The sequence below is a fragment of the Ammospiza nelsoni genome, chromosome Z (genome assembly GCF_027579445.1).
Source record: "Ammospiza nelsoni isolate bAmmNel1 chromosome Z, bAmmNel1.pri, whole genome shotgun sequence".
Classification (NCBI taxonomy): Eukaryota; Metazoa; Chordata; class Aves; order Passeriformes; family Passerellidae; genus Ammospiza; species Ammospiza nelsoni.
The window spans coordinates 87,881,550-87,908,967 of record NC_080669.1 but is presented as its reverse complement, the minus strand read 5'-3'; the positions used below and the strand labels follow the sequence as shown (position 1 = coordinate 87,908,967).

Sequence of the window (27,418 nt, the reverse complement as noted above, 5' to 3'; positions counted from 1 at the left end):
AGAAGGTACAGTAGATCAGCTGTGTCTTCATCTATGTACACACAGTTGCCTGCTGGCACCAGCCTCTCCCACAGAAGCTGGGAGCCCAGTGGCCGGTCACGAATCGCAAGCCACAGGAACTGTTGTTTTCTTCACGAGATCTTTGTCAGGAGGACAGCCAGTGGTGCTGTGGTTCCTTTCCCACAGCAGAGTGGCTGGGAGCCCTTGCTGGTCCGCGTGGCTGGCGGTGCCGGGCGGTGTCACCCCGTGGGACACGCCGCTCCCAGCCCTCCCTGCTGGGCTTCTGCTGGTCTCGTGGCAGCTCTCCGAGGCAGGACTCACCAGGGTGCATCCCGTGGGCCCTCCCAAGTGCTCGGAAAGCTCAGATCCCCGTGCATCCCCTGCTGCACCCCGTGCAGCCACAGGGGAGATTTTGGCGTGAGAAACCACAAACCAGCAAAATGCACTTAGCAAAAATTTTGTCTTCTCCTCAGAAAAAAATAAAACAAATCCCCAATGGCCCATACTTTGTAGGTCAAATTTCTTGTCCATTAACACTCTCAGAGAGTTTTTTGTTTTTCGTCTGATGGCCAAACTCTACCTGTAGTTCCATTCAGTGCTGACTGATGGCTGGCATCACTTTATTCCATACCTGTGCTCACACAGGCGCCCTCAGAGAGACTCAAAGTTCGGCATTTTGGGAACCTGTCCAAACAGGAGGCTATGTGACCACACTGAAAATGTTAATTTTTGTCCTTGTCCTTTCAAGTTACCATAGAAAAAGAGAAGAAAAGAAGTCTATTTCACTACTGTTTGCAAACCTACCATGTACCGTCGTTCTCCCCCTCGTACATTTAAGTTTCAAACAGGTCCCAGAGATCGCAAGGCAAGATTGTTAAGGCAGTGTAAGGAACTCAGTATTTCACTCGCACCTCTCGATCCCCTTAGAAGCACTTCTAAGGCATCCAGGGGGGCGTGTGGTTTGTGCTTGCCTTTCCTGGCAAAGGCGTTTGGTACAGCGTGGGCAGGGGACGCAGCGGGGCTGGGGCCCTCACCACCGCTCCTTCTGGAACACCTCTGCCTGCACCATGTCCCCGGGGTGCTCCGAGATGCACGCCCCGTTGATCTCGTTGAGCTTGTTGTCGGGCAGGTCCTCGGGCTTTGTGCAAAGCTTCAGCGCCCTGGAGATGAAGACGTCCAGGTCGAAGTCGGGGTTGGTGTCGCCGCTGACGGCGGTGGGCTCCTTGTGCAGGCGGTGAGGAGAGGAGGGCAGGCTCCGCTCCTGCATCTCGGGCAGGGAGCCGGGGCACTCCAGCCCCACCTGCGTGCTCTTCACCCACTGCGCAATCTCCAGGAACAGGTTGGAGGGCTCCTCTTCCAGCGACAGCTCAGCCGCGGGCGCTATGGTGGCCCTTTTCCAGTGGGATAAATCCAGGATGAGCTTGGGCTCTGAGTAGTGGTGGGGCTTGCTGTCCCTCCACAGCAGCTTGTCCAGGTAGGAGGGCGATCCCACCTTGTAATCACACGACTTCCCGCAGTCGGCATCAAACACGCGGTCCATGGAGGAGTGGGAGAGCTCCAGGAAGCGCTCCGAGCTGCTCTGCGAGTATTTCCGTGGGTCCACCTGCGCCTCCTCCGCCGCGGGCTCCGAGCCCGCCCGCGGGTCCCGCTGCACCTCGTCCATGTCGTGGTGCTTGTCGTGCCGCCAGTCCAGGTCAGAGGAGAGGCTGATGTGGTACCTGCCAAAGACACGCTGCTGTCAGACACGGGCAGCAGCACGGCCCCGCTGCCAGCAGCAGCACTGCCCGAGCGCTCCTGCGGCTCCTTGGCCTTCTGCTTGCTGGGTTAACCTCTTACTGGCAGCACAGAGAGCCTTCCTCTGCCTCAAAATGCCAGGGGACCAGTAATTTTTATTTATCAACAGCCTGAGATGCAGGAATGAGAGCCCAACAACCAAACCGAGTGGCCCCTTCCTTTAGGTGTTGATCACCTCCCCTCCATTTGGGACTAAAACTTGATTAACAGCAATAATTACCAATCTGCCCCTCCACTCAGGACTAAAACATGATTAACAGCAATAACCACAAATTTGCCCCTCAGCCCACAGTCAGGGACCTCAGCTGTGCCCTTCCTGTTTGGTGACAGAACAGTAAAAGACATGAACTTAAAACTGACACAACCAGAGGTCATGGTCTCAAGCTGCACCAAGGGAAATGTCAGTTGGATATAAGGAAAAAGGTTTTCACAGAGAGAATTATAAAGTTCTGGAATGAACTGCCCAGGGAGGTGGTGGAGCCACCATCCCTGGGTGTGTTTAACAAAGCCTGGATGTGGCACTGGGTGCCAGGGTTCAGTTGAGGTGTTGGGGCTGGGTTGGACTTGATGGTCTCGAAGGTCTCTTCCAACTAGTTATTCTGTGAATTCTGTGAATTCTGTGAACAACCCCACTGAGGCTGGGCATCACCAGTTTGCTCTGATGTCAAGGACCCAGAGCATTCCTGGAGGGTCGCCTTGCTCAGTGACAGCTTCTCCTGAAGTGCCGACAGCACCCAGGGCTCTCCCAGTGCCCCCTGATGCACTGGCTCCTGGCTGAGCTGCCTGTGGGATGTGTTATCCCAGCTACTGGGGCCCTGCCACAGCACTCAGCCGCTCCTCAGGGGTCCCACAGCACACAGCCAAAGTCACCTGCTGTCCCCAGAACAGCTGGCTCGTGCTGCAGAGCCCCCAGCCCGGCATGGATGTCCCCACCTGGGGGCAGGACAGCCTCAGCCCCTCGTGTCACAGCAAGGAGAAGGTGACAGGGAGCCTCCAGCCCTGAGCTGCTGCTCTGGGGCAGGGATGCTGGGGCTGTGGGTGTAAGAGCTGAAATGAGGGATGTGGGGCTCCAGGGGCTCTCCAAAATGCAGTTTATTGTATCCAAGAGGTCACAGCAGCCCCGGGTGGTGGGTGACAGAGTTGTGCCCACAGCCGTCAGCTCCAGCTGCAGGCAGGCCTGGAGACCCTTTGGTTTTGGTTACAATGCATTAGATACTTTTCTGTGCTGAGCATCTTAATGCAGCAGAACCAATCTATACCTTAACTTTTATCTATAGCCCATCATAACTACTGTAATAACCATTTTCATGTTACTATTCTCCAATCACTCAAAGTTAGTACATTACTTCTAGTTTAAGCTAGAAGTTGTTTTTCAGTTTTCTTTCAATGGAAAATTCTGAGACCTTTTTTCTCCTTGCCACATTTGCTGACTTGTTTGCCTGTACTCTCTTTCTGCTTGGTAAAAACATCTTCTTGTTTGGGGTGGGTTTATCCATTGCTCTAAGCCATAAAACCCCTTCTAACTAACACACCCTTTGCCTCCTTGGTTATCCAGTAAGACTGGCTCAGCAATTCTTTTCTTCTATATCAAAACTTGCTTTCATCTCTGTTTCTTCACCAGACTCCACATTTAAAAATCTTTCGGTTGAGCATCCATATCTGTGAGACTTTCTTGTCAAACTTTCATCCTTCCCAACGTGTGGGGATGCACTGAGGGTGGGTATCCTGCTTCCAGCCCTCCTCCCCGCCTGAGTGAGCCCCCAGACCCCACTCTGATGACCTTGCCCTGGCTGTCTCCCACATCTGCTCGCTCAGGCACAGACGCTGCAGGCAAGGGGAGGGAGGGGTGCCTTCAGGTAATTTTTCAGTGCTGGTGGAACCCAGTGAATCAGTAGGGTGAGGAGATTTAACTGCTCTGCAGAGGGGAAAAATGTTAGAGCATCCTCAGCCAGTTCATCCCCCACAGCCTGAAGGGGCTGTACAGAAAACTGAACCTTTTAAATTAATTCTTATCTGCTTATTTTGTCCTGCCTGTCCCAGTGCTGGGACTGGCCCAGTGACTGGGGTAATCACCTGGAATGTGAGAGACCTCAGCTCAAGGCTTGGAGCCGTTCTAAACTTCCAGTGCAGCTTCCAGCAAGCCATTTAAACATCAGCTCAACTCAGGGTTTTTTACAAGGCCCCAAGATATGTGTTCTCCGGGGTGATGCGCCTTGAAAAGTGGTGAATATAGCACTCCAAATCAGGCCCTGTGCCCAAAAGGTACAAGAATTACATTATTTTGTACCTGTACTGCAGGGACAGAGGGCAGAGGAAGGGGCTGCAGAGCCACTTAGACCCACATGAAGACAACCTAGGCTGAAAACCAAGACCAGAAAGGCACTCAGTGATGTACAGGGATGTGCAGGCTCAGCTTCTGGTCCCTGTGGAATCCAGGAGGAGCCTCTGGACAGCTTCAGCGAGGCACCAGCTTGGGCTGGAATTATAGCATGGCACAAAGAGGGAAAAGCAGGCATCTTTCAGGGGTCTGAACAGGCATGGTGGAACGCAGCCACGCCAGAGGTGTTGGGGAAGGTGAAACAGGAAAGCCTTATCAATATGATTGCTTGGCAAAAGATTTTGAGAATATGGAAACTGTAAGTGAGATTGAAATGAAATCAAGCTTTGAGATCCCTCAGTTACTGAACAACTGCAAAACAATGGTGTGGCCAGCTGAAGGTGATCCCCTTTTGATGGAACAACACCCTCTGCTTGCAGACAGGCCCAAGGGTCAGAGCAGACCCTACAGCTTGGCAGAAGGGGCCCAAAGAGGAGTTTTTAGGGTTTAAAATGTAACACAGCATGGTAATGTAGTGACTCTTATAGGCTGTATGAAAATGCTATAGGATTTGTATATAGTACTAGATTGGTTAGTGAGAATCAGAATATTCCACACAGAAGATGATTTATTGTATTGTAACGGGAACCTCGCTCTGTTACTCTCTTATCCTCTTATCCTCTCTCTCTCTCTCATCCTCTTTACCACTCTCTTTACTTCTCTCAGGCCTGCTCTGAGCTGTGCGTGGCAGCTCCCAGCAGGGCCCTGCACCCAGGCCCTTTGCTTTAATAAACCCTAAATCCCAGCAGGGCCCTGCACCCAGGCCCTTTGCTTTAATAAACCCCAAATCCCAGCAGGGCCCTGCACCCAGGCCCTTTGCTTTAATAAACCCCAAATCCCAGCAGGGCCCTGCACCCAGGCCCTTTGCTTTAATAAACCCCAAATCCCAGCAGGGCCCTGCACCCAGGCCCTTTGCTTTAATAAACCCCAAATCCCAGCAGGGCCCTGCACCCAGGCCCTGTGCAATAAACCCCAAGTTCCACAACCAGAAGAAAATTTATTGTATTGTAACGGGAACCTCGCTCTCTTACTCTCTTATCCTCTTATCCTCTCTCTCTCTCTCATCCTCTTTATCACTCTCTTTACTTCTCTCAGGCCTGCTCTGAGCTGTGCCTGGCAGCTCCCAGCAGGGCCCTGCACCCAGGCCCTGTGCAATAAACCCCAAATTCCAAACGGCCCCTGCAACCAAACCCTTTGCAATAAACCCCAAATCCCAAAAGGCCCCTGCACCCAGGCCCTTTGCAATAAACCACAAGTTCCAAAAGGCCTCGGCAGCCCAGCCCAGCCGTGGTACCTGTCCCAGTTGGACATCTGGCTCTGGTTGGCCTCCATGAGCAGGATGTCATCGATCTCGTCCTCGATGCGGAACGGGTGCTGCGACACCGGCTCATCCTCGGGGCAGGAGTAGGGGCTCATGTAGGGGTGCTGCAGGCCCATCTCGGCCGTCAGCCGGTCCATGGGGTTAAATGTCAGAATTTTCTCCAGAAAATCAATGGCTGTGAGGCAGAGACACACAAGCTCACCATTCCTCAAAAGCAAAAACAGTTCTCTTGCCAGGACGAGCCTCGCAGAGCCCCCTGGCAAATCCCCGTGGACCCAAACCAGGCACTTCTGTCCTTGCTGGGGTGCCCTGCCCCTCACAGAGCTGTGAGCTTGCAGGGGAGCCACCCTGCAGCCCCCAGGTGTCGCCTCCTGTCACCTCCTGCAGCATGGCCAGGGAATGACTGCGAGAGCACCCTCAGAGCTGTGCAGGGGTCACACACACAGAGCTACAGCCCCAGATCTCAGCACAGAGCTGAGCTAACATCCCAGCCCAGCACAGAGCTGAGATCCCAGCACAGAGCTGAGATCCCAGCACAGCCCAGAGCTGAGATCCCAGCACAGAGCTGAGATACCACCCCAGAAAGGCCATTGGAAGGTGCTGGGATCTGACTCCACACCCTCAGATACACTCAACAAGCACACTGTGTTTCAGACAGCTGATTTCACCTCTTAGGCCCCACTGGAGTGGATTAGATTTACTGCAACTTTTAAAAGCCTTTGGTGTGACCGATGCCATGAAATTATTTTACCATTAATGTTTGAAGAATTCTGAGTGGCTAAAATAATTTTAGGAAGACTGTGCTGCATGAACTCTTTCTGTGATGAATTTTAAGTGCAATTAAACCTGAACGTAGAGGGCTGGCTATGATTGATTTGGTGATTCCACTTACTGAGGTTATGTGAAAAGGTAAAATCCTGCCACTGAAGTTGTTGCTTATCCAGTTATCCTTTCATGGGAAAGTCCCTTTGTGTTCAGGCAACAAAAATAGGAATAATGCCTTTCTTCAGATACAGCTTCGTACTGAAACTTCCAGGAACATCCCACTGAAGGTGCAATTGTGTGAATGGGACGGTTTCTGTAGAGGCAGAACCCCTCAGCAGGAAGGACAGCCACACGTATTGCCCCAGAGCTCAAACATTAACCAATTTCTGGCTGTCTCCCATGAGATTACCTCATGGCTCAGACTAATTAAGCAGGAAGGAGTCAATTGCTCTGTAAAGTCACAAAAACCCATTATGGGTTATATATTGTGATGCACCACGGGTCAGAGAGGCAGGGAAATGACAGTGAATAATGTGAGGGGCAGGGCTGACCTTTCCTGCTGCAGCCACAGCAGGGAATAAATCTGCTGCTGCTCGCTGGAGGCTGACACAGCCCTGAGCCCATGGTGTCACCAAGGCCAGGCTCGGCACCTCTCACACGGAGAGTCACTCCAGAAGGTGAGATGGGCCTGCTCCTGAGCTCTTCCCAAAAGCAGGCCTGGTTTAACCCTGGTTTAACCCTTGGAAAGAGCTCAGGGGAGCACTGGTCAGCTCCTGTCTGAAATATCTATCTCAGGAGTGGGGTGTTTGTGAGGAAAGCCTGTCCTGCAGTGCTGCACAGCTGTGCTCAGGCCAGAGGCACAGTGAGGGAACAGATGGGGCTGGGAAAGAGCCTCTGGGCTGAGCCAGGCCTGGCACCTCTCACATGGAGAGTCACTCCAGGATGTGAGCTGGGCCTGCTCCTGAGCTCTTCCCAAAAGCAGGCCTGGTTTAACCCTCAGAAGGAGCTCAGGGAAGCACTGATTCATATTCCTGTCTGCAACACCTATCTCAGGAGTGGGATGTTTGTGAGAAAGAGCCTGTCCCTCGCTGTGCTGCACAGCTGCAGACTGGGAAAGAGCCTCTGGGCTGAGCCCTCGCTCACAGCTCGGGGAGACACATGGGATGTACCCCCAAAGGGCCCTGGAAGTGTGTTTCACCCTTAGGAGACACCTGTGAGCAAGCCACAGCATCACAGCCCGGGGACAGGCCACCTGAGAGGGGACAGCACTGGGGACAGCATCTGAGCTACAGCCAGGACCCCCAGGGATGTGCATCCCCTTCCCCAGAGCTCAGGCCCTGGGCCTTGCAGGGCAGCAACCCTGGCACCCCAGAAGCAGCTCTGGGGACACGGCTGGTGTAGTGTGTGGTTTTATTTGTCATGTTTACTGTTTAATTTCTGGTTCATAATCCCTCTGTATTTTTCTCCCCCTGTCTTTGGTGTGGCACAGGCTTGCTTTTTGGTAATTCAGTTTAGTTAAGTGTGGTTTCTCTGTAACCTAGTTGCTTCCTGCCAAGTTTCAAACCCCTCCCATATCCAGGCGTTAACCTCTACCGTCCCAAGCCATTCCCCTCCCTTGAAATCCTCCACTGGCTTGCACGTTGTATTCCCTGCCTTCTGTTCCACCCCCAGCTCTCCTGATTACCTTGAGACTGTAAGAATTCCCCCAGTTTACAAGCTGTTGTTTTCCCTCAGTTCAGGGCCTGGGACCCTGGGGTCGGGGAGTTTTACCATCAAATAAAGTTACCCCAGTTCCACCCCTGGCCTGTGCTGCTGCCTTTGTTTCTGTGCCGGTTTCTGTGAACCTCCCTGGTAGCTGGGATTCTGCAGAGCTCAGAAGGGGGGTCTGTCACGTCCCTGTATCACCTTGCCAGGACTAACACACACCACAACAGTTTTGGGCCACACAGCAGCCGGGGGAGCCCCGGGGGCACCGCGGTACCTTCACTGTCCACCTCGGGCAGCAGCTTGCGCAGCGGCTTCCGCACCTCCCACGTGCTGTTGATGAACATGGGCATCACCTTCAGCAGCTCCTCCTTGTCCTCCTGGTGGATCACGGGGATGGTCTCCAGGATCAGCTGCATCTGCTCCAGCTCGTGGCCCCCTGAGCAGGGAGAAGAAGGAGAGAGCAGTGAGACCAGGGGTCCCCAGGCTCCACCTCTAAAGGATTGCAGGTGTCCAACCCCAAGAGGAAAGGTGTTTTCTGACCATATTCAAGGCACCAAGTCATGGCTCTGGTGGTGGCAATGCCCATGGCTGCCCTGTGCCATTTCATGTTCTCAGTCCTTTTCCTTCAGGACATATTTATCCATAAAACCCCAAGCCCCGCTCAGGGCTGGCTGCCCGTCACTGAGAGGAGAGCAGCAGCAGAGCCAAGCAGAGCACCCCATCAGTGAGCGCCATTGCCACTCTCCACGCTCTCCTGGATGCCACCAAGAGGTGACATCCGTGGGGATTTCCAGCCTCCCGTGCAGGCAGAGGAGCCTGGCGGGAATGTGGAGCTGCGCCACTGGATTTCTGCCTGCCAGGAATGGTTAGAAAATTCATATAGTTAGGAATGGTCAGAAATGCCCCGTCCACAGAGGCAGGACCAGCACGGAGCAGCCTGGGGCAGCCAAAACAATAAGCATTTTCAGGTGTCCTAGGTTGACTACTGTTGCAGACATTTCTCCACAGAAATCCTTTCTTTCGGATTTCTGTGTCTTCGGGAGGCCAGAGGCCTCCGAAGACAAGGTAAACAATTATTATCAGCTGCTGGGGAATGCAACAGGGGCACCTATTTTGATTGGTGATTGGTTCATGTTTTATGTTTATAATTAAGGGCCAATCACCAGTGCAAGGCAGGGGACTGAGTCCTTGGCCACAGCTTTGTTGTGGATTCTTTTCTATCTCTTCCTAGCTAGCCTAGCTGCTCTGCAAACCTCTCTCTATATTCTATTAGTATAACTATAATGTATTATATCATATATTAATAAATCAAGCCTTCTGATTCAAGAAAAGAGATTCACTGTCTCTCTCTCACCAGCTGCGCCCACTCAGGTGCGGTAATATACTACATCAGGCTACCAAGCCCCTGCTGGCCCAGCTGTGGATTTCAGTGGTGAGCAGTGCCCATCCCATCCACAAGGAGAGTCAGCCCCAGGGATGGGCAGCACTGCTGATCAGCCAGCAGGGAGGGAAGGGAGGCCCCTCTCATGACTTGGGGACTGAATGCCCCGAGGCAGCCCTGTTCCTGTGGAGGTCCCTGGCATTTGCAGGGTCCCCCCTCCACAGCCCAGAGCTCCTGTAGATCAGCATGAGTTTTCCAGACTCACACCCGTGGAGCTTGCTGGAACGCAGGACACAGGGAATATTTCTCTGCCTGCTCTGTGGGGTCCTGACCCCCTGGGAAGCACTGCCTTAACCTTCGCCCATGGAGAAGGCTTCCAAGGCTTTGGATGGATTGGTGTCCAAAAGTGTGTGAAACAGACAATAGTGTAGTTTATCACAGGGTGAGAAATTTAGAGTTTTGGGGTTTTAGTATAGAGGTAGATAGGAGGCAAGATGGAGGATATTGGCTGTTGTCTGAGCTCCTTCTCCTTCTCCTTCTCCTCCTCCTCCTTATTCTTCTGCAGTGCTGGTGGCACAGGGTGATTGGGTGAGGGAAGCCTCAGTGCAGAGGTTACGTGGACAGACGAAGGATTAATGATGGTAGAAAGGTGGAAATAAAGTACGTTTTAAGAGTTTATTAGATAAAACAGCTTTAGAAGACCTTGAAACTGCACATCTTATGACCAGTTTTGCTGAACTTTCTTGCGCGCTAAGTCTGGTGCAGACGGTGTGTTGGACTTCTGATAAGATAACAATTAACAGCAACCTGAAGACCAAAAAAAATCTCTCAATCCTGGCACAGAGCTGTTGAAAGGAGGTTTTCCCCCATCAGGGGGCCCCACAAGAGCAGCACACACAGCGCTGACCCCAGCACAGCCCCTTGGGGACAGTCAGTGATGTTGGCAGACTCTCTCCCATCCAGCCCAGAGCGGTGGCCATGGCCACAGCCAGGCCACATGGCACAGCTCAGTGGCACAGCAGTGACCTCAGCAGCCCCAAATGTTGCTGACAGAGCCCAGCTGGTCACCACCACCACACACAGCTGCTCAATCAGAGGCAGAGCAAGGGGAAAAGCAAAGGAGACAAAGGGAGGGACGCCCTTGCCCTGTCAGTCCTGGCAGATTAATCCACTTTCCTACACAAGGACTAATTTTAGGTCACTCAGAGATTCGCAGCGTGACTCCAGGGGAAACTGAAGATATCTAGCAGGAAATGAGCACCTTGTTAGCCAGGCTAATTCCCCAGCTGTGATCCAAATTACAGGGTGATAAAAGTCACAAAGCCTCTGCGGCTTTTCCCTCAGCGCAGCCCCAGCCGAAGATACCTGGCAGCCAAGAGACACCGTGTTCAGTCACACAAAGGAGCTGCTAATGCAGCGCTGGAAGCCTTGAATTATGGCTCCCAAGAAACCCCATTCTCTTACATTATCCTCTATTTATGGAATTCCCAGGCACCTTTTTCTGAAGGTATTAACTCCTGAAAAGGAGAACACGAATCAGGGGCAGAATAAACGCAGCAGGCTGTGGTTACCCAGGGAGAGAAGGAGGAGCTCTGCACCACGAGGAGCTCTGCACCACATCTTGAGGAGAGAGCCTTCTCCAGGGAGCACCCAAGCCCTGGCAGTGAGCCCTGATCCCACGGGAAAAGCCCCTGTGCCATCTCTGGCTCTTGGCCACAGCACAGCCCCACTGGTGAACCCCACGGAGATCTGCAAGGACAGATCTCTTTTCCTTTTTCCTCCTTTTTTTCCTCCTTTTTTTCCTTTTTTTTTTTTTCTCCTTTTTTCTCCTCTTTTCTCCTTTTTCCTCCTTTTTTCTCTTTTTTTCTCCTCTTTCCCCATTTACTGCTGCTTCCACTGCTGCTGCTTTGGGTGGAAGGGACACTGGAGGGAGCTGCAGCTGCTCAGCCAGGGACACTTTTCCCTGTTTTCTGTGCTGCTGCTGCTGCTGCAGGGGAGCTCTGCCAGGCCTGCAATCCAGGCTCCAGCTGCTGGGAATGTCCTGCTCTCCATGAGCTGTGACACAGCCAGAAAATCCCTGCGGGAGAATGGAAGCAGTGAGCGACATCTAGCCCGAATCACCAATCACCTTCGCTTACCTGCCTTGCTCAAGCACCCCGGATAGACTGCCGAGTTAATTATATTGATTTATGCTAAGCACTCAATTTAAACTGCACTCTCTAGAAACCATTTACCCAGGGCAAGGCGCTGCTGCAGGATGGAGCTTCCTCTGGACCACACTGCTCTCATTTCTCTCATTTCTCATTTCTGCCCACCCAGGGCTCTGCGCAGGGCTCGCCCTGCAGGCAGTGTGAAAAGTGCATATTGTATGGCTCTATGCAGATATTTACTATGTGTATTTTGATGTATTGATTAGTAGTGCTGTATTAACATTTTAATAATATGATAAATGCAATCTCGTAGTTAAAAGGTAACTTTTTGTAGTTAAAATAAGTGGGATATATTTTTTTTAAGAAAGGAATGAGGTACTCGCAGCAGATAGCAGCCCCAGGACACCTCAGTCTTTCAGAGAAAAAGAATCTACTGCTCTCTTTTCAGCAGAAATGAACTTCTTCCTGCCTCAAAGGTGCTGTTAAGATTAAGAGGAAGAAGTTAACACTGCCCAGACAGAATCCTGTGTTTGAATGGAATTTATGCATCATGGATGAGGTGTATGAATATGCAACAGGCTGTTGTTTTAAGGGTTAATCCTTTGTTAACGGGTGGTTTTTTTTGGGCTCATGCTGCCCAGAAAAAGGTACCCGGACATCCATAACTCTTTGTCTCTATTGTCTCATATTGTCCTAATTCAAATTGTCCAAATTATTATTACTCTAATTATATTACTATTTTATAACCATTTGATTAATATTAAACTTGTAAAATTCTAAAAAGAAGTGACTGGAGTTTTTCACAGGCAGGGAGGCTGCTGCTCTGGGACGGTGTCACCCTGCAGGAACAGAGGCTGCAGCTGGCTGTTCTGAGCTCCTTCTCCCCAGCCAAGAGCAGCAGAGCTGCAGCAAAGGCAAATCCTTTTGGTGTTTGTGAGTTTTATCTGCTCTGGGGCTGGGCTTTGCTCTCCTCCAGCAGCAGATGAAGGACCCCAGGGCACCCTGTGCCAGCCCTGCCCTGGCACTGCTCTGCTGGCACAGGAGGAGGCAGGAAAAAGGGGCAGGGGGCCAGAGCCTCCCAGGACAATGACATATCCTCAAAGCCACCCAAAAGGAGCTGGCATTTTGAGCTTGGTTTTGATCCCCACCCACTAACCAAGCACCCTGGGGATTATTGAGAGATTTCATTGGGCTGGGAGGCAGAGAACAAGGGATGCACACAGCGTGTGCCCAGCCTGTGGTGTGACAAACCCCTCCTCTGGTCACCAAATCACCTCAAATCACCTCAAATGAACCACCTCTGGTCTGCACCTGCTGGGGGCTCTCAGGATCCAGCCCAGGGAGGTTCCTGTGTGGCTGCTCTGCTCGGCTCACCCAGGCAGAGGACACATCCACCCCATCCCAGGGCTACTTCTGCCCCCGCCTTACCACAAAACGAGCTTAAAGCACCCCCTTGGAGACCTCAGTGGTGCCAGGCAACGTCACTTATACCCTGGGATCCACAAAGAGCAAAAAGGAACCCAGGCTGGGGCTGAGAGAGGGGTCAAGCACAGCGTGAAGAGCCAGAAATGCTTGGGAGCTGTGCTGGGCGGCCAGGGCAGCTCAACAGGCAGGTCTTGTTTTGCTGTTTGACCTGAGGAGTGAGAGACTGCAGCACCTCCCAGCAAGATCACACAATGCCCTGCCCCTAGAACGTATCCCAAGGAAGCACCAGGAGCAGACAGGTTAAAGGCACAATTTTCACAGCTGAAACCTCTGGACTGGAAAGCTTTGGAGAAATTGAGGAAGAAAATAAGGAAGGAAAGGGAGGCAATTTAAATGACCTCCTCCTAAGGGTACTGACTGCTTATTTTTAAGCTTCCACAAAAGAATTATGGAAGCTGTGAGCAGGAGTGGGGAGGCAGCAGCAGAGCAGCTGCAGCTGAGGCTGTGGAGCTCAGTGGTGCTGAGATACCCGAGAGGGAAACCTCCTCCTGTTCCATTATTAACGGGGCTGGTTATTTATTTACACAACTCTGTGAGCAGCTGCTCACCAAACGCGTTAAACCTCATCACCCAGAGCACAGACAGGCACGAGAGACAGCCCAGGGGAGCTGTGCTGTGCTGTGCTGTGCCGTGCCGTGCCGTGCCAGGCTGTGCCGTGCCATGATGGGCTGTGCTGTGCTGTGCTGTGCTGTGCTGGGCTGTGCTGGGCTGGGCTGTGCTGTGCCGTGCCGTGCCAGGCTGTGCTGGGCTGTGCTGTGCTGGGCTGGGCTGGGCTGGGCTGGGCTGGGCTGTGCTGGGCTGTGCTGTGCTGTGCTGGGCTGTGCTGTGCTGGGCTGTGCTGTGCTGTGCTGTGCTGGGCTGGGCTGTGCTGGGCTGTGCTGGGCTGTGCTGTGCCGTGCCAGGCTGTGCTGGGCTGTGCTGTGCTGGGCTGTGCTGGGCTGTGCTGTGCTGTGCTGTGCTGTGCTGTGCTGGGCTGTGCTGTGCTGTGCTGGGCTGTGCTGGGCTGGGCTGGGCTGTGCTGTGCTGGGCTGTGCTGTGCTGTGCTGGGCTGTGCTGTGCTGTGCTGTGCTGGGCTGTGCTGGGCTGTGCTGTGCTGTGCTGGGCTGTGCTGTGCTGTGCTGTGCTGTGCTGTGCTGGGCTGTGCTGTGCTGGGCTGGGCTGTGCTGTGCTGGGCTGTGCTGTGCTGGGCTGTGTTGTGCTGGGCTGTGCTGGGCTGTGCTGTGCTGGGCTGTGCTGTGCTGGGCTGTGCTGGGCTGGGCTGGGCTGGGCTGTGCTGTGCTGTGCTGGGCTGGGCTGTGCTGTGCTGGGCTGTGCTGTGCTGGGCTGTGCTGGGCTGTGCTGTGCTGGGCTGTGCTGGGCTGTGCTGTGCTGTGCTGGGCTGGGCTGGGCTGTGCTGGGCTGTGCTGTGCTGGGCTGGGCTGTGCTGGGCTGGGCTGTGCTGTGCTGGGCTGGGCTGGGCTGTGCTGGGCTGTGCTGGGCTGTGCTGTGCTGGGCTGTGCTGGGCTGTGCTGTGCTGTGCTGGGCTGGGCTGGGCTGTGCTGGGCTGTGCTGGGCTGGGCTGTGCTGGGCTGTGCTGGGCTGTGCTGTGCTGTGCTGCACTTCCAGGGCAGTAGCTCCTGCAGCAGGCACAGGGCAGCTGTGCCCCAGCTTGGGAATCAGCACAGCTTACCTCCCAACACAGCATTTTGGGACTCTATTAAATACATATTTTCTTCTCAATAGCATCAGAGCTCAGCTTCGAATGCTGTACTGGTAACTCCTTGCTGTGCCTGTGTTGTCTTCTCTTCTTGCACATCACTTTTACAGTGGCAATTCGTGCTTACAGGTAAATCCTAAAAATGGGTGGTGGCATTCATGTCCTCCCTCAAAGGAAAGAAACAGCTTGGAGACAGCAATCACGTTCCAAATCCACGGCATGGAGCACAAACCTCCTGGGACAGGGCACCAGCATCTCCCCTCCTCGCACAGGGGAATTCCCTCGGCCGGGCTAGAATGCCTGGGAATGGGTAGCAAGGAAAGGGGAAGGAGAACAGGGAATCAATGTGAGACAGAAACCTACCAGCGAAGAGCATCCTCCCGGTCAGCATCTCGGCCAGGATGCAGCCGGCTGCCCACATGTCGATGGCTTTGGTGTAGTTGTTGGGAGACAGCAGGAGGCGCGGGGAGCGGTACCACTTGGTCACCAGGCCTTCGGAGAGGTACCCCTGGAACGGCAGGGACGGGGATCAGGACAGGGATCAGGATAGGAACAGAGCTCCTTCAGCCTGGGCAGGGACAGGGAGCAGGACAGGGATCAGGACAGGAACAGAGCTCCTTCAGCCTGGGCAGGGACAGGGATCAGGACAGGGATCAGGACAGGAACAGAGCTCCTCCAGTGTGAGCAGGGACAGGGAGCAGGACAGGGATCAGGACAGGAACAGAGCTCCTTCAGTGTGAACAGGGACAGGGAGCAGGACAGGGATCAGGGCTCCTCCAGTGTGAGCAGGGACAGGGATCAGGACAGGGATCAGGACAGGAATAGAGCTCCTCCAGTGTGAGCAGGGACAGGGATCAGGACAGGGATCAGGACAGGGAACAGAGCTCCTCCAGTGTGAACAGGGACAGGAAGCAGGACAGGGATCAGGACAGGAACAGAGCTCCTCCAGCCTGGGCAGGGACAGGGAGCAGGACAGGGATCAGGACAGGAACAGAGCTCCTCCAGTGTGAACAGGGACAGGCTCAGGACGGGAACAGGCAGAAGAGAGAGGGCTCAGGACAGGAACAGGCAGCAGAGCTCCTCCAGCCTGAGCAAAAAGGGCTCAGGACAGGGAATGGGCAGCAGAGCTCCTCCAGTGTGAGCAAGAACAGGGCTCAGGACAGGAACAGGCAGCAGAGCTCCTCTGCCTGTCCTGGTCCCTCCCCGCTGCAGCCCCACCTCAGGCAATCCTGTCCCCATGCCCTCCTGCTGCTGTGGCTGGCTGGAGCTGCCTGCCCCTCGGCAAACAGGGATCTGGGTCACACCAGGGGGGACAGAGGCACCCCAGGGCTCTGCCAGGGAGGGCACTCGCTGTTTGTCACTGTTTGTCACCATGGTACTGCAGCACCGCCTGCCAAGGACAGATGGCCCCGGCAGCACAGACCTGCAGATCACACCTGCCCGAGTCACTCCGGGTCACCGCTGGAGGGCTTGGATGTATCCCGCAAATCCCAGTCCCCCTTCACGAGAGACCTTGCCCAGGAGAACACAAGGGCCAGGGAGGATTGCTGGCACGGCGTGGAAGGAAAGCGTCCCGCACCAGCGGCTGTGTGCTTGCGGGGCAGAGCTGCCAAGGGCTCTCAGCCAAGGCTCCTAAAACAGGATCCCATGGGAAACGTGGGAATGCCCTTCTGGGAACACCTAGCTGAGGCAGGGATGGGAAACCCTGCTCTTCCTGCCTGAGCCTGCCTGAGCCTTGGCCAACAAATCACCTGTGTCCCTTGTCACAGGCTGCTGGGGGCTGGCATGGCCAGGGCAGCTCCTCGCCCCATCCCAGTGAGGATGATGAGGGGCAGCTCCTCAGCCCTTCCCACTGCGCTCACACTGAGGATGAAGAGGGGCAGCTCCTCACCCCTTCCCACTGTGCTGGCAGTGAGGATGATGAGGGGCAGCTCCTCAGCCCTTCCCACTGTGCTGGCAGTGAGGATGATGAGGGGCAGCTCCTCAGCCCTTCCCACTGTGCTCACACTGAGGATGATGAGGGACAGCTCCTCACCCCATCTCACTGTGCTCACACTGAGGATGATGAGGGACAGCTCCTCACCCCATCCCACTGTGCTCACACTGAGGATGATGAGGGACAGCTCCTCACCCCATCCCACTGTGCTCACACTGAGGATGATGAGGGACAGCTCCTCACCCCATCCCACTGTGCTCACACTGAGGATGAAGAGTGGCAGCTCCTCACCCCATCCCACTGTGCTTGCACTGAGGATGAAGAGTGGCAGCTCCTCACCCCATCCCACTGTGCTGGCAGTGAGGATGAAGAGTGGCAGCTCCTCACCCCATCCCACTGTGCTTGCACTGAGGATGATGAAGGGCAGCTCCTCACCCCATCCCACTGTGCTCACACTGAGGATGAAGAGTGGCAGCTCCTCACCCCTTCCCACTGTGCTTGCACTGAGGATGATGAAGGGCAGCTCCTCACCCCATCCCACTGTGCTCACACTGAGGATGATGAAGGGCAGCTCCTCACCCCATCCCACTGTGCTGGCAGTGAGGATGAAGAGTGGCACCTCCTCAGCCCATCCCACTGTGCTCACACTGAGGATGATGAGGGACAGCTCCTCACTCCAGTGCCACCGAGGATGATGAGGGGCAGCTCCTCACCCCATCCCACTGTGCTCGCACTGAGGATGATGAAGGGCAGCTCCTCAGCCCATCCCACTGTGCTCACACTGAGGATGATGAAGGGCAGCTCCTCACCCCATCCCACTCTGTCACACTGAGGATGTCATTTGGGATGCTTTACCTGGTTCCACAGAAGCTCTCAGCATCATCTGTGGGACAAAGGCCATCACCTCCCTGAAGCAGGGCCCTCCTGCTCCTGAGCCCACCAGCAGATTTGTCACCAGAGCCAGGTGCTCATGGCCCTGCTGTGTCCCAGCAGCCTGGGAATGACCCTGGCACCCTCCAGGGACCCCTCACTGCCACACAGGCTGGGCATGGATGGTTATTGCACCGGAATAACGTTGGAATATTCATAAGCAGACCTTTCTATATTAAATATAACGCATTAACAGAAGGAGTTAGATGGAAATGCAGCAGGAGCAGCAAAATAAAATTAAATTATAAAGCCGAATTGCATTTAAATGCCACAAAGCATTTGGAGAATGTAAAAATGCAATGACAGTGTGAACACAGTTCACATAAAAGCGTATTTGAGAGCTCCATCCCTGCTGATTCAGTTCCAGAGATCATTTTCAGCTGCACTGTAGCTGGAGTTGTGCTGTGCAGCATCTCCTGGGATGCTGTAGGATGCATCTCTCCCCCAAACATGAGAGCAGTGCACACCACAAACACCACGAGGCTGATCACTGATCACACTCCTCCTCTTCCCCCAGCGCAGGGTTTGTGCCAGCTCCCAAATGTGCGAGTCACCAAGCTTTTAATCATGAAGGGCTTGCTCTTAAAAGAACGTTTTAATTTTGGCCTCCTCACGGTAAGTTGTAACGGAGACTGATTAGCTGAGAAGTTTCCTTTAATGCTGTTGCATTTCTGCTAATGCTGCTCAATCAGAACCAGCACAAAAGCCCGCAGGCATTATCCCATCAAACCAACACTTCTCAGCTACTGCAATTATTCCCAGCAATGGAGACCATGGTGTTTACTGGAGAATCCCAGGAAAATGAGCTCTGAGGGTAGCGATCCAGGGCAGTTCTTATCTGGAGCCATCTCCTCCCTCTCCTGGGGAAGGAGTGCCACCCTCCTGGTGGATGTGACACTGCTCATGAGTTTCTCCTCCCTGACAGCAAGGAGGATCCGAGTTCTCGGGGGTGTCTGCACCATGCAGGACGCATGAGCAATACCCTGCAAATATCTCAAAGTCACAACAACCCAAACATTTTCCTCCCCTCACATCTTGGAGAAAATTCCCTGCAAAGCTCGCCAGATGGACACATCTGTGACCTTCCTGCTGCCATGTGAGGCTCCTGGTGGTGGTGGTTCATCCTCACCGTGCTCCCCTCTCCTGCTGCCCTCACCCCAGGTGTGACTGCCATATCCCTGATCCATCTGCTGGGAAACCTTGGATGGCCCCAGCACGCCCAGGAAGGACCCACAGAGAGGAGGAACCTGCAGCTGCTCTGCGTCCCCCACTCATGGTCCTTGGAGCTAAAAGCCCCAGCACTGAGGTTTCCACCTCATGGATCCCACCATGGAGGTCCCCATCTCATGCACCCCATCAATGAAGCCCCCACCTCATGGACCCCACCAATGAGGTCCCCTCCTTGTCGACCCCCAGCATTGAGGTCCCCACCTCACAGACTCCACCACTGAGGTCCTCACCTTGTGGACCCCACAATGGAGGTCCTCACCATGTGCACCCCACCACTGATGCCCCCACCACTGAGTTCCCCACCTGATGGACCCCACCATGGAGGTATGCACCTCACGGACCCCACCACGGAGGTCTCCACCTGATGGACCCCAGCACTGCCCCCTGGGGCATTCCACACCAGGCTCTGCGTTATCCCTCCCCTTCCTCGGGGTGGGGAACACAGGGAGGAGCAATTGGAGGTTTGGGAATCGAGACTTTTCTGACCTGGCTTGAGGTCCTGACGTGGGCAGCACAGCCTCGAGCAGCTGATACAGCCCCAGCACGTTCCCCTGGCTAAACCTGGGCTAGATCCCTCGGTATTTCAGAGAATACCAAGCTCCTGTCCGGCTGCCTGGAGGAAGGCACTGCCGTGCCGTGGACTAAGAGGCGCTATCATCTCTGAATGATGGATGGATGGATGGATGGATGGATGGATGGATGGATGGATGGATGGATGGATGGATGGATGGATGATGGATGGATGATGGATGGATGGATGATGGATGGATGTATGTATGTATAGATGGAGGGATGGATGGATGATGGATGGATGGAGGGATGGATGGATGAAGGGATGGATGGATGGATGGATGGATGATGGACGGATGGATGGATGGATGGATGATGGATGGATGGATGTATAGATGGAGGGATGGATGGATGGATGGATGGATGGATGGATGGATGGATGATGGATGGATGGATGGATGGATGGATGGATGGATGGATGGATGGATGGATGGAGAAATGGCACGGCAGCTCTGGGATCCAGGACCATGAAGTCACTGCCATGGGACCTGAGCAGGGACTCAGCCGCGGCCTGAGGGGCCAGGCTGGGGAGCCCAGGCTGTGCTGAGGCTCCAGCACAAGGATTTCAGTGTTTATGCAGATTCAACCTGACAGAAAGACCGAGAGCCGAAGCATATTAATTAGTTCTAATTAAGATGGAACATACATCTTTGTGACAATATTCTGTGGATTCAGCACTGAAGAATCTCTTTAAGAAAAAAGATAATGGAGTTAATTGATAAATGGAAGGAGTTTCAAGCCTAAGCCCTTCCATGCTATATTTTGGTTTTTTCCTTGCGATTTTCAAGTATCTTTTTCCCGCTTCTCCTCGTCCCCCTGCGTGTGTGGCAACAGCTCAGGCAATCGATAAAGGTGATGAATTCACTACAGGTAGGATAAGCATCAAGTGGTCTCTAACAGCGCAGCAAGGGAACTGGAAAGCAAAGGGAAATGGATGTTTTCTCAAATTCTTTACACAACACATATTTTAAACACCAGAAGGAGAAACAATTCTGGGCAGGTGCGGCTGCACCCAGTGTGGCCCTGGGGACAGCACACTGAACCTGCCCTCCAGGGCACAGCAGGGCAGCACATAGGGGGCACAGAACTGCTGGTGATGCACAACAACCTCCATCCAACCTGGGGCTCCTCAGCCACCTTCATCCAACCCCGGTGATCCACAGCCACCTCCATCCAACCCCGGGGCTCCACAACCACCTCCATCCAGCCCCGGGGCTCCACAACCACCTCCATCCACCGCCGGGGCTCCACAACCACCTCCATCCAGCCCCGGGGCTCCACAGCCACCTCCATCCACATCTGCTGCTCCACAGCCACCTCCATCCACCCCTGGGGCTCCACAGCCACCTCCATCCAACCCCGGGGCTCCACAACCACCTCCATCCACCGCCGGGGCTCCACAACCACCTCCATCCAGCCCCGGGGCTCCACAGCCACCTCCATCCAACCCCTGCTGCTCCACAACCACCTCCATCCACCCCTGGGGCTCCACAACCACCTCCATCCACCCCTGGTGCTCCACAACCACCTCCATCCAACCCCGGGGCTCCACAGCCACCTCCATCCACCCCTGCTGCTCCACAACCACCTCCATCCAACCCCAGGGCTCCACAACCACCTCCATCCAGCCCCGGGGCTCCACAACCACCTCCATCCAACCCCAGGGCTCCACAACCACCTCCATCCACCCCTGGGGCTCCACAACCACCTCCATCCACCCCTGGGGCTCCACAACCACCTCCATCCAGCCCCGGGGCTCCACAACCACCTCCATCCAACCCCAGGGCTCCACAACCACCTCCATCCACCCCTGGGGCTCCACAGCCACCTCCATCCACCCCTGGTGCTCCACAACCACCTCCATCCACCCCTGGGGCTCCACAACCACCTCCATCCAGCCCCGGGGCTCCACAACCACCTCCATCCAACCCCAGGGCTCCACAACCACCTCCATCCAGCCCCGGGACTCCACCCAGAGCTGAAGGAATCCAGGGACCGTGGGAGTTCAGGATTCACCTGCTGCAAACCGAGCAGCCCCCACGCCACAGCCCAGGGATTCTACAGGTGCGTTCCACACCAGAATCCGCCTTCCTGCAGCCAGAAATCTGCAGAGGTGCAGACCAGGTGCTCTCAAGCTGGAGATCCATCAAGATCCAAGCACAGCCTGTGCCTCCAGCCACAAACACAGTGGGGATTTCTGCTGCTGCACCCGTGGGAGCCGGATCAGCTCCTGGCGCAGATGGGGGGCTCAAGATAGCAACAAGCCCAAGCTTTTGGAATAATCCAGGAGCAGCAGCAAGCGTCTGCCTGCTCACAGCAGGGTTTTTAACCTCATTTTATAAAATGCAGGTCGGGCAGCTCTAGGAGGGGCTGTGGGAGATGCTGGGTTTGTGGGAATGGTGCTCCACAGGAGAACAGCAGATGGGCTGTGGTTCGTGCCACAGCAAGGTGACAGCTCTGGTTTTGGGAGGGCAGAAGGCGTTCATCCAGGATCATGGGGCTCATCACAGGCAAGGGCAGGACAAACGAGCTGGGGTCACAGCAGGGAGGTCAGGAGGGTGGCTGCACAGGCTGGACACGGAGGGTGCTCCTGGCCACAGGTGCACACAGCCCCACAGCCTCAGCTCCTCTGAACTCCTCCCCACCATCCGAACTGGGAATTCTGTCTTTCCACTGGAGGGACTGGAAGCTATTATGCTTGTGCTGAATGGCAAGTACGGAACTAAAGGAGGACTTCAAAGCTTTGAGGATGGTCTGTGAAGTATTTCCCACAGTAACTCCCCCAAAAGGGCTGACACGCCTCCATGGGGTGGAGTTTCTGCTAGTTAATGGTGTAATGAATGCTGCCGACAGGCAGAGGGAGAGCAGGTCCTTTGGGAGCACCGTGCTGACGTCCCCAGGTGCTTTTGGGCACTCAGAAGGGACAATCTCTCTTGCACAACACAGGGAGGGTGAGGATTGTTTTGGTCCATGGCCGTGTCACCCAGGGATGACAAGTCTCTGTGTCCCTGTCAGCAGGAATGTTCTGTCCGTCCCAAACAGGACCAACCCAGTGCTGGGGATCCAACTCCCCATGCGGGATGCACTGCTGGGGATGAGCCTGCCCTACAAAACATTGATTATTTTACACTCCTGACCTCCACTAGGTGTTCGTGCCAATATTTAATGTGTGACTCTGCTGTGTCCCTGCTATGCCACGAACCGAGGGAGCTCAGGAGAGGAGAGCAGAGCAAGAGCATCTCCCTGTACAGCTCTGCCCTGCCAGACCGGGAACAGAGGGATCTGAGCTATCCTGGAGAGCCCAGGGAGATTATCCAGGCAGGAATGGTGGGGATGGATGGATGGATGGATGGATGGATGGATGGATGGATGGATGGATGGATGGATGGATGGATGAAGGGATTGATGGATGAAGGGATGGATGGATGGATGGATGGATGGATGGATGGATGGATGGATGGATGGATGGATGGATGATGGATGGATGGATGATGGATGGATGGATGGATGGATGGATGGATGGATGGATGGAGGGATTGATGGATGAAGGGATGGATGGATGGATGGATGGATGGATGGATGGATGGATGGATGGATGGATGATGGATGGATGGATGGATGGATGGATGGATGGATGGATGGATGGATGATGGATGGATGGATGGATGATGGATGATGGATGGATGGATGGATGGATGGATGGATGGATGGATGATGGATGGATGGATGGATGGATGGATGGATGGATGGATGGATGGATGATGGATGGATGGATGGATGATGGATGATGGATGGATGGATGGATGGATGGATGGATGATGGATGGATGGATGGATTGATGGATGGATGATGGATGGATGGATAGAGGGATGGATGGATAGATAGAGGGATGGATGGATGGATGGATGGATGGATGGATGGATGGATGGATGGATGGATGAATGATGGGTGGATGGATGGATGGATGGATGGATGGGTGGATGGATGGATGGATGGATGGATTGATGGATGGATGATGGATGGATGGATAGAGGGATGGATGGATAGATAGAGGGATGGATGGATGGATGGATGGATGGATGGATGGATGGATGATGGATGGATGGATGGATGGATGGATGATGGATGGATGGATGGATGGATGGATGAATGATGGGTGGATGGATGGATGGATGGATGGATGGATGGATGGATGGGTGGATGGATGGATGGATGGATGGATGGATGGATGGATGGATGGGAGATGGGCAGCAGTCCCAGGAGCCTCTGCAGATGCACAGGCTGGGACAGACGGAGTTTCAGACACAGAGATGCTACTGTCCCCATACTGCTCTTTACACGAAGAAAGGTACAAGCAGCAAAAACAGACAAATGGTGGGAGAGACAGAGCCAAAGCTGCTCTGCTTCACATCCGGGGAGGGCAGCCCCTCAGTGTGCCTCAGGGCATCCCCCAGGGCTGGGGAGCTCTCCCCTTCCACCACGTTATCCCAGCTCAGCATCCCCAGCGCTGGGGAGCTCTCCCAATCATCTATTCCCAGCTCAGCATCCCCAGGGCTGGGGAGCTCTCCCAACCATGTTATCCCAGCTCAGCATCCCCCAGCGCTGGGGAGCTCTCCCCTTCCACCACATTATCCCAGCTCAGCATCCCCCAGCGCTGGGGAGCTCTCCCCTTCCACCACATTATCCCAGCTCAGCATCCCCCAGCGCTGGGGAGCTCTCCCCTTCCACCACGTTATCCCAATTCAGCATTTCCCAGGGCTGGGGAGCTCTCCCAACCATGTATTCCCAATTCAGCATCCCCCAGGGCTGGGGAACTCTCCCCTTCAACCACATTATCCCAGCTCAGCATCCCCCAGGGCTGGGGAACTCTCCCCTTCCACCACATTATCCCAGCTCAGCATCCCCCAGCGCTGGGGAACTCTCCCCTTCCACCACGTTATCCCAATTCAGCATTTCCCAGGGCTGGGGAGCTCTCCCAACCATGTATTCCCAATTCAGCATCCCCCAGCGCTGGGGAGCTCTCCCCTTCCCACCATGTTATCCCAGCTCAGCATCCTCCAGGACTGGGGAGCTCTTCCCTTCCACCACATTATCCCAACTCAGCATCCCTGGGGTTGGGGAGCTCTCCCCACCACATTATCCCAATCCAGCATCCCCAGGGCTGGGGAGCTCTTCCTTTCCCACCACGTTATCCCAACTCAATGTTTGGCTGAGCAAAGTCACATAAACAAGACATCCTGCCAGGCAAGGGCTCTTTGTCAGGTGGTATGTGTATTCCAGGCTGTGTTTAAAATTCTGCTCACAATCCAGCGTGGTTCATATTTGCCATTTTAACACTCAGCAGGGCAGTTTGGGGTTTGAGAAACGTCAGGTCAGAAGAGATGTGACCTTTGAGACAAATAAGACCACAACCTGCAATTGTTTGTGTTAGCAGAGCCCTGCCATTAGTGTAAGCGTATTCCAGACACACAAAACATGCTAAGAGGAAAAAAATCCATGTGCTCAAGACAACAAGGAGCTCTCAGGAAAGGCTCTCAGGAAACCATGAGGACAGAGCTGGTTTAGAGAGAGGTTTGGATCTGCTGGGTCTTTGGGGTGGTTAACTGCCCAGAGGGTGCAGATTGCCCTCAGGCAGGGCTGTGAGGGTCCCTGCTTTGCTCAGGCCGATGCCTTGGGGTGCCTGCCTGGAACAGAGGCTAGGCAAGACTGAGAGAATAAAGTGGGGGTTTATTAAAGGCCCTCATGGCTACACCTTGGGCAGCCAAAGCCTCCCAGAGGCCTCACCCAAGGTGGATGAGGGTGACATCATGGTTTTTCACACAATTATAAGTGTTGTCTATTTACATATCAGGGGTTAATCCCACAATTACAGCTTCAGGTAATGAAGTCACACACCCCCAGTTTGCTCCCCTCCCCCAGTTTACTTTTGTTTGTACTTTTCAGGCCCTGAGCCTGTAGGGCATCCTTGGATCTCAGGGCAGAGGGATTGTTCTGCCTGCCCAAAATGTGAAGCCAGCACCTAACACTGTATGGAGTTTAGAGCAATGCACTAAAGCAGTATAGGATTTGAAAAATATAAAAGATAAAATCCTGGGGCATCGGGGGCCCCGGGGTGGAGGCCCCAGAGCCTCAGACTCGGGATGCTCCACTGCTCTGCCTCCTGCTGCTGCCTCCTGCCAGAGCACGGAGCTCATCAATCTGAGGAAACCTTGTAGGAGAGAGGAGCTTGAAAGAGAAGCAGTGAAGGAATTGATTTCTCTGAGCCATTTCTGAAGTGCTGGACATCAAAGGCAGGGCTGACCCACACCCCATCCTGCTGCAGCCCGGCCTCTGTGGGCCCTGGCACACCCAGCCCTGCCACTGCAGGGATCCCCAAGAGCTGACATTATTGCTGCTCCCTGAGCAGCATCCAGCTTGCTCTGCACACTCAGATGGGCTTCTTTGCACTGAGGCTCCAGCCTCCCACCCGTGAGGAACTGGAGATGCAGTGGCATCTGGCAGAGTTAAACACCAACACGGAGCTGCAGTCCTTGACAGCTCCTTCCACTGCACTGTCTGCTATTGAGGCAACAGGGAATTGCTTAGAAATAACAATAATTCTGCAGCAGACACAAACAGATGACTCCTACCCTGATCCCACAGTCCTTGACAGCACGATGTTCCTTAAATCAGAGACTTCCTGTGTTCATGCAGCCTGCCTCCTTTGCAGGAGTTTTCTCTGGGAGTTACCTGACTTTAAACAAACAAATCACACGTTTGAAGAGCCAGGAGCCTCTTCCTGAGCTGGGCCATAAATAATGAGTGAGGAAGGGAGCACAGAAAGGGCAGGCAGAATGAGAGGGACTCTGTGCTTGCTTCCTGCAGCCTCATTCCTTCTCCCCAGGCTGTTTCTCCCCACAGCCCAGACTGATATCCAGAATAAATCAGCTCAGGATCACGGGATTGTCTTTTTGCCATTCTCTGCTGCCTCCCCTTCCACACCTCCCATCCCAGAGCGACGGGCAGGAGCCCACTGGGAACTGCAAAGTGCATTTAAACCTGTTAAATCTGCTGTACAACAACAGATCCATGGGGCCCACAGACACATCCAGCTCTAGAAAACAGATTCTGTCTCATCTCACCACACCACACAGTGGCTTTAACCAGAATCCAGCTGCAGACCACCGTGGTTTTATGTTCTCCCAGGCTGATGGAGGCTCCTCCACGTTCCTGCACTGCTCAGGAGCTCCAGCCTGGAGGGCAACCTGCCCTTCACATCTGCAGCTCTGTTCAGGATCCACTGGCACCAGGGCTGTGTGTCACAGAGCCTTCTCACCCCTTATCCCTCCCTCCCTCCCTTGCACACTGTCAGCACTGCCCCGGCCGCTCATGTTATTGTTCCTCCCTGATACACTGAGTGCCAAACAGCAGAGAACTCCGCGTGTCATTTGGATCCAGACCTCAGATAAAGGGTTTGGCTGAGCCTCAAAGACCCACTGCTCTCCTTCTATGTTAAACGAATGTAATTCAAAGGAAATTGGGTTTTTGAGAAGCTGGTTGGCACTGAAGCGAGGACAGAGCCCAGCAGAGTGGGGGTGGACGTGCCAGGTCCCCAGCAGCTTGTGCTTTTCAGCAGCAGCAGAGCAAGAAACACAGAGCTTAGTCACTTGGGTAAAGCAAGCAAACACACGCCTCCCCACAGTCCACTGCTGAGACAGAGCAAAGTACCTGAGCTTGTGTTTGATACACACAGTATAATGCAATGCAAGGCAGCTGAGGGCACCCAAACCCTTCCTGTGCCCTCTTCGCAGAGCCCTGGGCACTCTGGCAGAGCTCAGCACATGGTCTGTGTTCAGAAAACACAGAATGCCAGGCTGGACAGGTCTCTGAGCAACCCCTTCCAGTGGAAGGTGTCCCTGCTCATTGCTGGGGGTTGGACTGAATGAGTTTTAAAAGTCCCTTCCCACCCAAACTGTGACTCCCTGGACACGTGTCATGGCTCAGGGCAGAGTGGCCAGCAGCAGTGATCACCCAGCAGGCCTCACAGCTGCCCAAGGAGGCTCCAGGACCAGTTCCCGTGGAGGATCCAGCACAGCC

General features: G+C 54.3%; 1 protein-coding gene across 1 annotated transcript in view; it reads right to left on the bottom strand.

The window, feature by feature from the left end:
• Positions 1-514: 514 nt before the first annotated feature.
• MAPK4 (mitogen-activated protein kinase 4) overlaps positions 515-27,418 on the bottom strand; it is a 59,226-nt gene continuing 32,322 nt past the window's right edge. The window contains exons 3-6 of the mRNA XM_059492620.1: positions 15,040-15,184; positions 8,239-8,400; positions 5,466-5,667; positions 515-1,718 (exon numbers count right to left, since the gene is read on the bottom strand). Coding sequence (XP_059348603.1) covers positions 1,031-1,718; positions 5,466-5,667; positions 8,239-8,400; positions 15,040-15,184 — 1,197 coding nt within the window. The 3' untranslated portion in view covers positions 515-1,030. The remainder of the gene's footprint in view (positions 1,719-5,465; positions 5,668-8,238; positions 8,401-15,039; positions 15,185-27,418) is intronic.